General features: G+C 48.1%; 1 protein-coding gene across 2 annotated transcripts; it reads right to left on the bottom strand.

The window, feature by feature from the left end:
* Window positions 1-7,163: 7,163 nt before the first annotated feature.
* On the bottom strand, window positions 7,164-12,591 carry Ift22 (intraflagellar transport 22). Of its 2 annotated transcripts, none has more exons than XM_031338282.1 (5): window positions 12,461-12,591; window positions 9,249-9,325; window positions 9,033-9,122; window positions 8,572-8,774; window positions 7,164-7,621 (listed from the first exon to the last, which is right to left on the bottom strand). In XM_031338282.1, the coding sequence occupies exons 1-5, from the start codon at window positions 12,497-12,499 to the stop codon at window positions 7,473-7,475; spliced, it is 558 nt and encodes a 185-aa protein (XP_031194142.1). In that variant the 5' UTR covers window positions 12,500-12,591; the 3' UTR covers window positions 7,164-7,472. The 2 variants fall into 2 exon arrangements, with proteins under 2 accessions (XP_031194142.1, XP_031194143.1); XM_031338283.1 differs by having other exon boundaries at window positions 9,256-9,325; window positions 12,461-12,497.
* Window positions 12,592-15,483: the final 2,892 nt, after the last annotated feature.

The following is a 15,483-nucleotide window of genomic DNA, read 5'->3' as shown; positions in this document are numbered from 1 at the left end:
GACAAGGCTAAGTAGTCCTGCCTGGTCTGGATCTTGTTAAGTAGATCAGGCTAGCCTCAAATTAGCCTTGATCTCGGCCTCTCGAGCACTGGAGTCACAGGCGTGTGCAACCAGCCTGGCTATTTATTTATTTTTAATCATGACCCCCTAAAGTCAGTATGTAATCCCAAGACTTGGGGGGCTGAGGCAGGAGGTTGACTGCAAGTTCCAAGCCAGCCTAGGGTTACATATACAGACCTTGTTTCAAACAAACACCTAAAAAAAAAAAAAAGATAGGTGGTGAGATAGCTCAGCAGGTAACTGTGATCAGTAGCTTGAGTTCAATGCACAAGACCCACGTGGCAAAAGTGACCAAATTCTGAACCCAGAAAGTTCTATCTGACCACTATATGCCCTCCCCCAAATACAGACGCAACAACCAAAACAAAATCAAACTAAAGCCGGCCGGTGGTGGTGCACGCCTTTAATCCCAACATTTGGGAGGCAGAGGCAGGCAGATTTCTGAGCTCGAGTTTGAGGCCAGCCTGGTCTACAGAGTGAGTTCCAGGACAGCCAAGGCTACACAGAAAAACCCTGTCTCGAAAAAAACAAAACAAAAAACAAACAAACAAACAAACAAACAAAAAAACCAGAGCCAAAGCCAGGCAGTGGTGGCACGTGCCTTTAATCCCAGCACTTGGAAGGCAGAAGCAGGTGGATTTCTGGGTTCGAGGCCAGCCTGGTCTACAGAGTGAGTTCCAGGACAGCCAGGGCTATACAGAGAAACCCTGTCTTGAAAAATCAAACAAACACAAAAACCAGAAAACAAAAAAATCCTCTCAAAACAAAAAACTCAAACAAAAGCAAGCTATCAACCTTGCGGTTTATTGAGTACGGTCCTTGTTTGCTCTTAGGAAGCAGTGGCGCTTCCGAGGGCAGACACTGCTAGGTACTGCAGACGTGCAGTCTGTCGGCCCCCAGCTAGACTGTGGATAGGGGTGCCTTATCCACTCTGACCCCAGCTCCCTCTTCTTTATAGAGGACGGCTATGGCTGGGGCAGCACCCATCACTATTTATTGTGTGTGGTGTATATATGCTGACATGTGTTTGTGAGCTTGTACGCACTTGCAGGGGCCAGGGGAAGTTATTACTTCCAACTTCATTCCCTAGAGTCGGAGTCCTCGCTAGGGTCTCTGACCCACAAGTGGGTTGTGTTCCTGCCCCCTTTGTTGGGCAAGGGGGTGTTGCTGGAGATTCGAGCAGTTTCTCAAGGTTACACAAGCTCTTACCCCTGAGTCATCTCCCCAGCCCATGGACAGCATCTAATTCTCCAATCGGGCCCTTCTGTGGATTCGCTCCGATCACTGGGATCCATTCTGCTATTTGTGACAACGTGAAGAACCTAGACGGTTAACCCAGAGGCACAACACGGGGTGGGGTGGGGTGGGGTGGGGTGGGGTAGGTTCAGGGCTGGAAACGTGGCCTGCGCGACGCCCGGCTCAGGGCCGGGTTTTCTGCACATCCAGCCCTAAGTCTGGTCCTGATTTTCCCGGCAGAAAATCCTCACCGTGGAAGGCTGATCCGAGCCGCGAACACCTGCGGAGCCGCGGTTCCCGCCTCAGACTCGCAACTAACGGCAGCGTGCTCGTGCCTAACTACATTTCCCAGAGTTCTCAGCGGCAAGCCCGTTAGCGGGCCGACCGGCTCGCGACAGAAAATTCATTGGCTCCGCGGTGGTGGCGGCCGGTGACCAGCAAGGTGATCAAACGCAGATCTGTTGCTAACCCTCACAGCTTTCACCTTGTCCACGCGCTCGCCACCACCTGACGCTCACTTCTGGTGTGGGAGGAGGCAGAGCAAGACAAGCCGTTGCCTGTAAGGGAACCAGAACTACAACTCCCAGAATGCTTCGGTATGGACAGCAGCCTCCCGCTTCTCCGAGTAGCCGCGGTTATCTTTGTTATTGCCACAGAGACCAGTCTTGGATGATTTGAGCTCCGGAAGCCAGCGAGCGAAGGAACAGAAACCAGATTAGGGAAACGATAAAGGACAGAATACGATATTTGACTTAAACAATACTGACGGATACAGTGCCATTATTTTCTTCCCACGGATGCTCAGAGCCAGAGCCAAGGGTGAACAGCCCTCTAGGAAATGCAAGAGAAGCTGCCACAGGAGTTATAGGAAATGTAGTCCATTGATTACTAGGCACGCCTTTAAGGAGAATTCAAACACAGAATTTGCCTTATAAATACTTTGAGTAAATAGTACTCATAAAGTCCTTCTTTTTATTTGCCCTTGGAGCGGCTTCAGACACTGCATTTCCAGCTTATGTACCTGGCTAGCCTGTCTTCAGCCATCTTCCTGTAAGGTTTGTTGTACACAAAAGTAGACCAAAGGAACCTGTGCTAATAGGATTAATACATACTTCATAACCTTCAGTAGGTTTTTGTTTGTTTGTTTTTTGTTTTTGTTTTTTCATAACCTTCAGTAGGAAGCAATCGTGAAAACTCCTAACTCCTTGTTCTGAGTTAGCCTTCAAACTAGATGTCCACTCCAGGGCACGAGGAATGCAAGGCCTGGGTGTGGGTCTTTCTCTTGCTACACACTGAGAGATGGTAATTAAGGAGGCAGGGATCAGAAGAGACAGCGCCACCCACCTGGCCAGAGGGGCAAGACTGAAGTTTGGATGACTGATGGCCTTTGTTCTATAATCTGCTGGCTAGTCCATGGATCAGATGCCCTCTTCTGGCCTGTATGTGTGCAGGTCACATGCCTATGCATGTGCCTGCAGTTCAGAGACCCACACCACCACCCTTCCTCAGTCTCTCTTCTATATTTTTGAAATAGGGTCCCTTACTGAATCTTTAGCTTAGTGGTTTGCTAAACTAGCTGGCCACCAAGCCACTGAGATCCTTACGTCTCTGCCCCTGACCCCAGGAGTGCCTCAGTGCCTGGCTTTCATGTGAGTGGTGGGAATCAAAACTCTGCTCCTCACACTCTTTACCACTAAGCCATCTCTCTTACCTTCATCATTCTCATACACACACACACACACAAATGAAAGTCATCAGTTTGGCTGTGGGGATCTGTCCATCTCTGAAACCGCTGGTGCCAACAGCCGCCATCATGCAATGCTGCTGTACATTGAGGACATGTTTCTGAACTCAGCTCCTCATGCTCTCGCAGCGGATGCTGTATTGACTAAGCCATCTTCCCAGCTCCCAAAAGGATATATATTCTTGTGTAGTTGAAACAGGTTTTTACTAGTAGGAACTTAGCAGAAAACTCACAATGCCTTCTCTCATTTAGTGAGTGTGTCTGTCTGTCTGTCTGTCTGTCTGTCTGTCTAGTGGTTGAATTCAGGACCTCTTTCATGTTAGGTAAGCACTTTACACCTGAACCATTTGTCTCCAGCCCCACGCCACAGGATTCTAGGCAAGCACTCTACACTGAGCTATATCGTCGGCCTTCTTTTTGAGGCATTATCTCACTAAGTTGTCCGGACTGGCTTTGAATTTTCTCTGTAGACCAGGTGACTTGGCTTTCTTCCTCTCCTCCCCCCTCTCATGTGTAAGAGTGTTTGCCTGTGTGTATGTATGTGTACCACATAGGCACACTACCCACAGAGGCCAGAGAGGGCATCAGATCCTTTGAAGGTGAAGTTACAGGTGTTTGTGAGCTGCCAAGAGGGTGCTGGGAACCAAACTCAGGTCCTCTGCAAGAGCAGCAAGTATGGCTGAGTCACTCACTGCTCCAGCCATTTAGTTCTGGTTTTTAAAACAGAGACCTAGGGACCCCCTCCTGCCATGCACCACACACATACACACACAACATGGGTCTATGTGCTCTCTGACCTAAAAATTTGTCAAAATTTCTGTCAATTTAGCTGACCTTACACATAGAAGGCAGTGATCGCCAGGATCTTTGCCTGATCAAGTTTAAGAAATGGACATTCAAATTAATGTGTAAGCTGGGCACCATCTTCTGTACAGCGGCCAGTGCTTCAGAATACCCCCGTCACCTTATTGGCTCAAACAAACATGATGGTAGTTCTTCCTAGGATACTTCTCAGTCATTTTCTAACTGGGTCTTTATTTACCCTGCTGCTGTTTCCAGTGGTGTCAGTCAGTTTTCTGTTACTATAACAAAATACTCAAGGTAAATTTAAGGGAGAAAAGGTTGCTCTTTGGCTCATGGTTCCTCAGGTTTCATTTGGTGGTGGCTTGTGTTTAGGCCTGTGGAAAGAGACACAACATGGTGGAAGCAGGTGGTGGGGCAAATCTCCCCTAGGTGGCCACAGAGAAGTACATGAGAGGCTGGTATCCCATGATCCACTCAGAGGGCATGCTCCCTAAGACCTAAAGCCTCCTGCTGAGACTGACCTTACGAAGGTGTCCATCTCCCAATAGCAAGAGGCTGATGATCAAGCTTTTTAACACATGGGCCTTGGGGACATTTAAGGTTCAAATTATAGCACCATGGTGGCTGGTGCTTTAGTAGTTCTGGTCTCTTTGGGTGACACTTTTACCCCATGTCCATTGGATCATGAGGGAAGACCAGAGGATCCAGTCCTATCCCTGTCTCTCTTGCTGGGTCTCCTTGGACTACAGGGGTGGTGTGGCCACAGAGGAGTGCAGACAGCCAGGAGAAGCCAACAATAGTGGGAAACAGAGTCTTAATGCTGGTGCACACCTTTAGTCCCAGCACTGGGGAGACAAAGGCAGATCTCTGAGTTCATGGCTAGCCTGGTCTATAGAGTGAGTTCCAGGCCCAGCCAGGGCTACAGAGTGAGATCTACTTCCTCCCCCAAAGAACAACAAAAACAAATGATTCTCTTGGCTCCTCCAGAGTGAGTATGACCCTGGTGGCACCTTGATTTGGACCCAGTTTATGTGTCAACGTTGGACTTCTGACTTCCAGTATCGAGTAGTCTCAAAATGAGACAAAAGATAGAGGTGGAGTTCTTATTTTATTATTTTCTGTCTCTCCATATGTCCACACATACTTGTGAGCATGCTGAGGGTGTGCGTGTAGGGGTCAGAGGAGAGTTGGCAGGAATTAGCTCTTTCCTGATACTCAGAACAACAGGCTTGCTAGCACACACCATCACCCACTGAGCCATCTTACCAGCCATGCTTGTTACTGTTAGTGACCATCAAGAACGGTAACTGCAGGGAATGTGGAGCCCAATCTTAGGGACCTCTGTCACGGTATTTTCACCAGCAGATCTCATAGATCCTGGGGTTTTTTTTTTTTGTTTGTTTGTTTGTTTAGAAACTTCTAGGGTCTCATATAGCCAAGGCTAGCCTGGAAATTGTTATATAGCTGAGGCTGACGTGAAGTCCAGATTCTCCTGTTCTCATGCCCTGGCAGCTGTGAGTACAAGCATGTGCCAAGATAACCAGTGTTCCGTTGGATGCAAGTGCATGTGTGTGCACATGCATATGAAGAAGCCCAGATGACAGCCTTGGTAGATGGTCCATTCAGGCACCACATCTATTTTTCTGTGTATGTGCCTTGGTGTATGTATATGCATGTGAGTGTGTGCACATGTGGGCCCACTTTACAATACTTATTAAGTCAAGGTCTCTGCTGGGCAGTGGTGGCGCACACCTTTAATCCCAACACTTGGGAGGCAGAAGCAGGTGGATTTCTGAGTTTGAGGCCAGCCTGGTCTACAAAGTGAGTTCCAGGACAGCCAGGGCTATGCAGAGATACCCTGTCTTGAAAAACCAAAAAAAAAAAAAAAAAAAAAAAGTCAGGGTCTCTAGCTGAACCCAGAGCTGGCCTGGTCTAGCTAGCTAGCCAGGTTGCCTGGGGATTGTATCTTAGCTTCTCTCTAGAATTATAGGCAGTCGCCATACTTGCCTGACATGAGTTCTAGACTCTGAATCCAGTCCTCATGTTTGTGTGGCCAGGAGACTGGTCACTGAGCTGTCTCACCAGATGACATCTTTATTTCTGAGAAAAGATCTTCCATGAGCTAGAGGCTCACAGGATAGCATAAGCCGGCTGGCCAGCAAACCAAGAGGTTGCCTGTCTCTGCCTCCCCAGTGCTGGGATCCTAAGGACATGACCAGCTTTTTCATACAGGTTTGGGGGGGGGGACTGAACTCATGGCCTCATGCTTGCAAGCCAAGGGTTCTACCAATTGAGCCATCTCCTAGCCCCTTTTAAAGACACTTTGTATTGAATTTTTTTCTTTTCTGTTCTAGAAATGGAATCAAAAGTCTCTTACCTGTTAAGCTAGTGCTGTTTCTAAACCACACCCCCAACCCAAGTGGGGTTCTAAGCACGTGGTCCACTGTGGAACCACACAACTCACCCCACTCGTTTGTTTGTTTGTTTTTTTTTAAAGTGGTTTATGTTTATTTGTGCTTGTGTGTAGTGTGAATGAGATGTCCCTCAGACCCTTGGGCTCCTGATTGATGTCACAGTCTAGGTTTAGAAGATGTGGCTCTGCTTGAGCAATTATGTCCACAGCAGTGGGCTCTGTGTGTTCAAAGACTGATGGCATTCCGTGTTTGCTCTCTGGTTTGTGTTTGTAGTTCAGTATGAGCCTCAGTTTTCTGTCCCTACTACCACACCTGTCACTTGCTGCCATATCTCCCTATCTTGGTGGACTATCACCTCTCTGAAACTGTAAGCCTAATAAAGTCATCCATGAGCTGCCTTGTCATGGTGTTTTATCACAGCAACAGAAACGTATCTAATACAGTCTGTGTGAGCATTATGCTGATATGGCTCGTACCCCGGGACCAGAGGAAGGCATTGGATCTCCTGGAACTAGAGTTACAACCAGAGCTGCCCAGTGTGGGTGCTGGGATATGAACTCAGGACTTCAGCATGAGCAATCTGAGCATCTCTGCAGCCAGATCCCTCTTTAACATTCTATACTGTGTATGTATATGTGCTGTGGGGAGTGCCACGTTACCAATGGAAACAGAGGACAACTTTGTGGGGTAAGATGCCTCTCCTTCCACCTTTAAGTGGGTTCGGGGATTGAACTCGAGTTGTCAGGCTTGGCAGCAAGTGATTCATCTCACTGTCCCCAAGCTGAAGCTTAACAGCAGAGCCCAAGAGCAGCAGCTCTACCACGTGTCCCCTCTCTGCACTTGGGGACACTCCATCCCATTAATCACCAGTTAACAGCTCAACCTGAAAATACATTACTAGGGGCTGCCAGAAGGATATGTTTATGCATGACAGTCGAGACAGGCAAGCAGAGCAGCTTTTTGCTTCTGGGGAAGGGATAAGATAAGGGCTCCCTATGTAGCCCAGGCTGGCCTTGAACTCTCAACCCTCCTGCCTCAGCCTCCTAATAGCTGGGATCACAGGCGTATGCCACTATGCCTGACTCTTCCAGGAACCTGCTACAGGATAAGGAACACTTGTGCAGCCATAGGAGAAGGGTGTGTCAGCGGCTGGGTAGGATGTGAGCTCTGCCCGAGGAGGTCAGCGTCCTTTGGGAGGCGGCGGCACAGGGAGACTAGGTGATGATGAGCATCTCCTCGCGGTCTCTGCTCTCGGACATGGAGTTGATGATGCTTTTTAAGTACTTAATGAATTCCGCCCGGACCTCCTCGGGGTCTTCCTCCAGATTGGAATGCACCAGCTTCAACTTGTTCAAGGGGGGAGCTGCACGGGGGAAAGGAGGTTGATTAGGCTTGAAGGCTCAACAAGGAAGGCCTTCTCGCTTGTGACAAGCCAGGCTTTGGGGACACCACTTTTCTGCTTCCTCCCTCTCCTCCCTCCCTCCCTCCCTTGCAGATTTTGCAATGTACCCCAGAACTAGAACTCTTGGTCGTCCTCCTGCTCAGCCTTGCCAGTGCTGAGGTTAGACGCATGCGCTAGCACATGCAGTGAGGTGCTGAACATCTCAAGTCTTAACCTGCTTAACAAAATGGTTTTAAGAAACTGCCCCTTAGCTTGGCGGTGGTGGCGCACACCTCTAATCCCAGTAATCAGGAAGCAGAGGCAGGTGGATCTCTGAGTTCAAGGGCAGCCTGGTCTACAAAGTGAGTTTCAGGACAGCCAGGGCTACATAGAAAATCTGTCTCGGAAAAAAAAAAAATCAAAACAAAAAACCCTGCCCCTTTGCAATAGGAAAGCAGGCACTGGCAAGTCCTTGTTCTGGGTTTTTGTTTGTGTGGTACTAGAGGAGGAACCCAAACCTTGTATATATTGGATAAGTATTCTGTCATAGACCTGTACCCTGCCACATCACTGGGGGATTCTAGGCAGGGGCTCTACCACTGGGCCACACCCCAGCCACTCCCTCAGGGATTCTAGGCAAGCATGCTTCCTTACTGCTTATTCATGCCTCCATGAAAACCTGTACCCAAGAGGTATATATACATACATTCAGGCAGACACACAAACATAAGTTAAAAAAAAGCCAAGGTGAATGGCTTTCCTGAGAATGACACTTAAGATTGATCTGTTGTCTCTAAATACATGTGGACTTAGGCTTGTGCTCACACAGCCTCGTGTGTGCACAGACACACACACACACACACACACACACACACACACAAGCTTCAAACACTGAAGACAAAAAGCAGGAGAAGAAAGGCGAGGGTGCTTACACAAAGCCAGGCTGCCCTTGTCTCCTCCGGAGCCCGGTTTGTGGTGCGCCACAAGCATGCAGTGACTGTCTTGGAGGAATTGTTGCTGGACAAAGCAGGAATACCACATTTCAATTTCCTTTAGGTGGCTTGGAATATCAGCATTGAAGACAATCACCACTCCATGAGCATCCTTCATCAGGGCTGGCCAGCAGGACTCAAACCTGACATGTGGAAAAGAAGTCAGGAAAAAGCTGTAGGGTACCCTCGCTTCTCAATGTTTATTTTTGTTATTGTTGTTGTTATTATTATTATTATTATTACAGCATTGGGGGCTTCACACATACAGTGCAAGTGCTCTACCACTGAGCCACACCCCCAGCCCCTCACTGGGGGCTTCTAGGCATATGCTCTACCACTAAACCAAACAAACATGACCCTGTTTTTTGTCAGTCAGCAGAGCTGTGCTAAAGGAAACTCACTTAGAGTCGCCACCACAGTCCCAGAGCTCGAATTCGCAGCCCGTGCCTTTGTTGTTGCTGGTGACATGTGGGTTCTCAAACTCTAGGATCCTGACAACACAAACAGCATAGCAGGCCCCATGATTAGGAAGTGGCTTCAGAATGTGCACAGCACCCAAGGGAGGGAATGGATGATGCTTCACAGCTACCTCAGAGACTCCTATGGGGCAGGCTCACCTCACACCTTGTGTTGGGTTGTATTCAGTAATGTCCGAAGATTCCGTGAGAAAGTTGGCCAGCACTGTTTTGCCACTCTGCAAAAGCAAGAGCAAATACAGCTGAGAGAGAAACCATACAGGAGCCCTCACCTACCATGCATGCTGGCACACACCTGCAACCCTAGCACACAGGTGGCTAGGCAGCAAGCAGGCAAGTTCCAGGCTAGCTTGGGCTGCTAGGTGTGATGAAATGCTGGCCATGACTCCTTGAGATCTCAAGGACAGAGAACTCTCTCTGTCTGGAAGCACACTGTCTTGCCCTGGCACAATGGGTACAGCTTGGATTGGGTCCTAGCATGCCTTTCCTTACAGCCTGGCTGGGAATCAGTTAACTTATCTGAGGACAGAAAGCCAGAGACCAACCAGCAACAGCAGCACCCACCACTTCTTCTGCTTTTCTCACAGTTTCAGCCAGTCAGTCTGTTACAGATAAGAGGTCATGAAGAGGATCAGAAGTAACGCTGAGTCCTAGGTTTCTAGACTCTTGGCTGGCTGGGTCACCAGTCAGCCACCCATTTCTCCATATGTATCATGTTAGCATCACCTTTCCTATAAACAGTCAACAAGACAGTAAGACAGCCTTTCTGAACCCTCTACCCAAACCAGCTTTCTACCTATCTATCCATCTTTCCATCCAACCACCCACTCATCCCCATCCATCCATCCATCCATCCAACCACCCTCTTACCCTCCATCCATCCACCTGTCTACTCAATGGCCCACTCACCCCTATCTATCTATCTATCCATCCGCCAAATCAAACATCCACTTACCCATCCATCCATCAATGCAACCACTCACTCTACCCACCTGTCTATACAACTACCCACTCATGCCCATCCATCAACCCACCCATCCACCCATCGTATCTATCATCCATCATCCACCCTTTCACCCATCTTCTCAGCCATCCACTCATCCATCCCCCCATTTACCCATCCCTCCCTCAGAGCTATGATGTGCTCTTCAGCTCTTCTCTCTGTGTTTGTACCATCCTGTATATTCCTGGATCGAAAACAAAGGTCCTCTCTCCTCAGAAGTCAATCTCTTAAACCATGAGTGAACCATGCTAAAACTCTACAGAATGGGAGAAGGGGATGGGGTGAAGGATAAGAAGGAAAGAAAAGGAGGGGAAGGGGTAGAGAGGTTGAGAAGAGGCAGGAGGATCAGGAGTTCAAGGTCATTCTAAGCTATATTAGATCCTGTTTTCAAAAACAAAAACAAAACAACAACAAAAACCCCAGACCACCAAGTAACCAAAGATGAAGCACAGAACTCTGCAATTATACGCTGTGCTCTAAACTGCTTGCTTTGAGGGAAGGACTTGCTATGTAGCCCAGGCTGGGGACCAATCTTCCTGCTTCAGGCTTGAAAATGATGAAATTATGTGTGAATCACCAACCGCAGATTTGTGACAAAGTCTGCAAACTTTCTCCAAACTACAACCATGCTCTCCATTTTATTTTATTTTATTTTATACAGAGTTTCACTATGTAGCCCGGGCTAGCCTGTAACTCACTATGTTGACCAGGCTGACCCTCCACTCAGATTTACTTGTCTCTGCTTCCTCAGTGCTGGAGTTAAGTGCACGCACCATTAAGTCCAGTCCGTGTGTGGGTCTGTGCATGCTGAGTAACTGTGCCCACAGGAGCCAGAGGTGTCAGGTCTCCTGGCACTGGAACCTGTGAGGTAGCTGGCATGGATTCTGAAAACCAAACTCAGATCTCTCTCTGTGAGAGCAGTATGTGTTCTTAATCACCAAGCCAGCTTTTCAGCCCCTCGTTTCTTTTAAGGCTTCTCCTCCTCTCTGCCCCAGGTTAGCCTCAAAAGCAGCACTATGTGGCCCAGACTGGCCTCAAACTTGTGGCACCCTTTAGTGTCTTGTATGCTGAAGTGACAGTCCTGCACTGCCACACACGGCTCAATCCTTCTTTGCTCCTGTGCATACTTAGCAACTTCCCTACCTCAAGATTATAATTTTGTTTTCTCTGACAGGTTTCATGTATTCCAGGCTGGCTTCAGACTTGCCATTGTAGCTGGGGGTGTGGCCTTGAACTGTCAATCATCCTGCCTCTACCTTTCAAACACTGAAACTGAGGTATGTCCCACCATGAAGGTTTTATATAATGAAGAGGCTGAACCCAGGGATTCCTGTATGCTAGGCAAACATTTTATCATCCAGCTACACCCCCAGCCTCCTAACTTAAGGTTAAAAACCTATCTTCGCCACACAGTCACCTATGAATGTACAGTGGTTCTCCTGTTTGGTCCACGAGCCAATAACCTCAGATGAAGATCATATTATTAAAAGTTACTGTGTACAAAATCTGAATTTTTACATTCTTCTCAGAACTGAGGCTGAAGTAAGTGGATCTTGAATTCAAGGTCAGCCCCAGCTGCGTAGCAAGACATTGTCACCAAATATCAAAACCTTCTGAGCTGGGACTCAGGGGTTTGAACTTTAACAAAAGCATCTAGTTGATTCACGGATTCATCTTCTATCTATCTATCTATCTATCTATCTATCTATCTATCTATCTATCTATCTACTATCTATCTACCTACCTACCATCTATCTATCTATCTATCTATCTATCTATCTATCTATCTATCTATCTATCTATCTAATTTTGTTATTCAAGAGATCTAACATTGCAGCCCAGGCTGTCCCAGAACTCAACACGTAGCTCAGGCTGGCCTTAAATTTGTAATCATACTCCTCCCCCTGCCTTCTAAGTCCTGGTATTATTACAGGCATGGGGCGCTACGCCCAGCTTCCTTCTACAGTTAACTTATTTGCATGTTTAGTTTTGGTCCATCTGAACTTTAATTTGGTGTATAGTGTGAATCACATGTATAGTGAATCCCTCATATTAATAGCCACTTGCTCCAAGTCCCTATATTGAAAACATCCAGTTTTCTAATCCCATGGACATATTCCTTTTGCACGGAAGGTTGAGAGGGGGAGTCATGAGGAGCCCCTCATTCCCGCTGGCCTTGAGAACCGGGTTCCTCAATATTCTCCTCTACTACTTGGGTGGGCTGGATGAAGGCCTGGCAGCTCCGTTGGTCACGGCGCCGCCAGCCGCCGCCCTCACTGGGGCCGCTGGCACCAAGTTGCACCTCCTGTGGACAACCCCAGTTCTAAGGAGCTCCCGAACCCTGGCTCACCTCGCAGGGGCCCACGAAGAGGATCTTAGCCTTCAGCATCGCTGTCGGTTAACACGAACCCGCGGAAGCTCCCCGCCGCGTCCGCCTGTCCGGGCCGCAGGCTCTGATTGGCTGGTCCGTTTCCAGGGCGACCGGGAACAGCTGCGCAGTAGCCCAGGAAACTCCGCCAATTCCGGGAGTCTGGAGAGGTGGGTCCTCCGATGGAGGCTGAGGAGGACCAAAAGAAGAAAGGCAAAGCTGGGCCTGCGGACTGCATCCTGTGATTCTGGAAAAGGTAGAAGAGTCAGGCTCTAATCTGCTTTATTTCTCCCGATCTTCCTGAACGCTCCATGGATTAAGGGAGCTTAATGGCTGGAAAACAGGACCATGATTTTGTTTTTCTTTTATTTCCGCGGGTGGACGCTGGCGATTGAACTCAGGTGTTCTTAAATCCTAGGCAAGCACTCTGTCATTGACACCATATCCCCAGTCCAACTCTTTATGTAGACCTGCTGGCCTCGAACTCACAGATATCCACTTACCTCTGCTTCCCAACTTTAATACCATTAAAAGCATGTACCACCACTCTTGACTCCCAACTATTTCTTTTTTCCGAGACAAGATTTCTCTGTGTAGCCCTGGCTGTCTTGGAACTCACTCTGTAGACCAGGCTGGCCTCGAACTCAGAAATCCACCTGCCTCTGCCTCCCAAGTGCTGGGATTAAAGGTGTGTGCCACCACCGCCCGGCGAGTTTTTTCATATTAAAAAAAAATAGTGCATGTGTGTCCACGTGTACACACAAGGGTGTATATAAAGGTGCAGGTGGTTGTGGAAACTAGAAGGAAATGCCTGGAGCTAGAGTTATGGGAGGTAAGTTGCCCAAAATAGGTGCTGGAATCCTAACTCAGATCTTCTCTGAGAGCAGTAAGTGCTTTAACCGCTGAACCATCTCTCCAGCCCCTTCTTTCAGACTTTTTAGCACCATTATCGTGCTAAATCGTGGGTGGTTAATGTTATTGCTCTTGCTCCAGAGTGGCGATATATATTCTTTTGCATGCATTGGAAAAAAATTAAAAGTTTCAAAAGACAAGAGACTCCCTCAGAAAAATTATTTCTTTACACAACCTGGAAATTTTGAAGGGAACTTTGTGCTCCTAACTCTGACTTTTGGCATAAAACACACTTAGGTCACTGGCCTGAGCTTTAGGAGAAGTTGGTGTCAGGTCATTGGGCAGCACTGTGTTCAGAGATGGGACTGCTTGGTTCCTTTTCAGGTGAGAGACAAAGTATACAGCGTGTCTCTCATAAAGTGTGTGGTTTGACTTTAAGGAACAGAAAAGAAGCTAACACAGTGTAAGGAGCCTGTGACTAAGTTGATAGCAGCAAGGAAGCCGGAGCCACAGGCTTTGTCCAATACTCCAGCTCCCTCCCTTCTTTCTTGGTGTGTACTCATGAGTGTGTATGCACATGTTTGTGTATGTATGTGCCCATGACGATACATATACATGTACGTTTGCACACATGCATGTATACAGTATACAGAGCCAGGGGTAGATGTCTGGTGTCTTCTGCGCTCTCTGCCTTTTTTTCAAGATCTGTTATTGTATGGATGTCTTGCTTGCATGGTTGTCCGTGCATCATTTGCATGCAGTACCTGAGGTGGCCAGAAGAGGGCGGGCAGATTCTCCCTGGAACTGAAATTGCAGTTAGTTTGTGAACTGCCTTTCGGTCCTGGGAATCGAATCCCGGCCCTCTGGAAGAGCAGCCAGTGCTTTTAACTTTTGGATCATCTCTCGATTCCCCACTTTAAGTGTTTGTTTGTTGTTTGTTTTTTTTCGAGACAGGGTTTCTCTGTATAGCCCTGGCTGTCCTGGAACTCACTCTGTAGACCAGGCTGGCCTCAAACTCAGAAATCTGCCTCCCAAGTGCTGGGATTAAAGGTGTGCACCACCACTGCCCGGCACCCACCTTAAGTTTTGACATAGAGTCTCTTACTGAACACGGAGCTCACTATTTCTGCTATCTCGGCTGATAAGCAAGCTCGTCTTGTCGCTACTTCCCCAGACCTGAGACAAAGGGTGCTTGGCACTGCCTGGCTTTTACATGGGCACTAGGATTGAACCCAAGTCATCGTGCTTGTGTAGTAAGCACGTACCCACTGGGCATGTCCCCCGTCTGAAGCAAACATGCACTGTCTCCTTTGTGTGCAGGGATGCCTTGTCTCTCTGCTCCAGCTCTGGCTGGTTCAGAGCAAGCCCAGGCCGCATCAGCCTGGGTATTTATTAATCACACTGGGAAGAAGTTCCTGTGTATTCTATCTTTTAACGTTCTAGAAAAGGCCAAGCACAGTGTGCATGCCCGTGTTATTCTGGCACTCAGAGGCAGGAGGATCATGAGTTCGGAGTTTCAGCTACATAAAAGATCAAGGTCAACTCAGGGTACATTAGACTTCATCTCAAACAACACACCCACAAACGAGGTTGCAGAGGTGGCTCAGTAAAAATGTTTGTCCTATAACCAGGAGAACCTGAGTTTGTCTCCTTAGCATGCATGTAAAATGTCAGGGGTGGCGGCAAGCACCTGTAATCCTATTACTTGAGAGACTGAAGCGGCAGATCCCTGGAGCGAAGGGCCAGCTAGTCTTGCGGAATCAGTGAGTTCCGGGTTTCTTGACTGGCCCTGTTTCAAAAATATATGGTGGAGGAGCTGGAGAGATGGACCAACAGTTAAGGGCGTTTGCTGCTTTTGCAGAGGACCAGGTTTTGGTTCCAAACGTGGTTTTCTACAGCCTGTAATTCCAAACTCAGAGGATTTAACACCCCCCTTTCTGTCCTCAGGCACCAGCATGTGCATGTGTGTGTCTTAGTTTGCTTTTCTTCCTTTCTTTCATTTTTTTAGGAGTGACATGGGGGGCAGGGGTTAGAGACAGAGTTTCTCTGTGTAGTCCTGGCCGTCTGGAACTCTGTAGTACAGGCTGCTCCAATTCAGAGATCCCCCTGCCTCTGCCTGTTGGATATTGGGATTAAAGTTTCTATAGCTGTGA

This window comes from Mastomys coucha, unplaced genomic scaffold, assembly GCF_008632895.1.
Source record: "Mastomys coucha isolate ucsf_1 unplaced genomic scaffold, UCSF_Mcou_1 pScaffold22, whole genome shotgun sequence".
In the NCBI taxonomy this organism is placed as follows: domain Eukaryota; kingdom Metazoa; phylum Chordata; class Mammalia; order Rodentia; family Muridae; genus Mastomys; species Mastomys coucha.
Note: the sequence above shows the minus strand (reverse complement) of the source record. Positions and strands in the feature narration are given on the sequence as shown.

Bases quoted from the DNA above. Each gene is read 5' to 3' on its own strand.
- Ift22 (XM_031338282.1), bottom strand. From the start codon at position 12,499: ATGCTGAAGGCTAAGATCCTCTTCGTGGGCCCCTGCGAG. The intron at 9,123-9,248 runs GTGAGCCTGCCC...TTGTGTTGTCAG, and splicing joins AACCCAACACAAGGTGTGAG to GATCCTAGAGTTTGAGAACC. The intron at 7,622-8,571 runs GTAAGCACCCTC...TCCCCCGTGCAG, and splicing joins CAAGGGCAGCCTGGCTTTGT to CTCCCCCCTTGAACAAGTTG.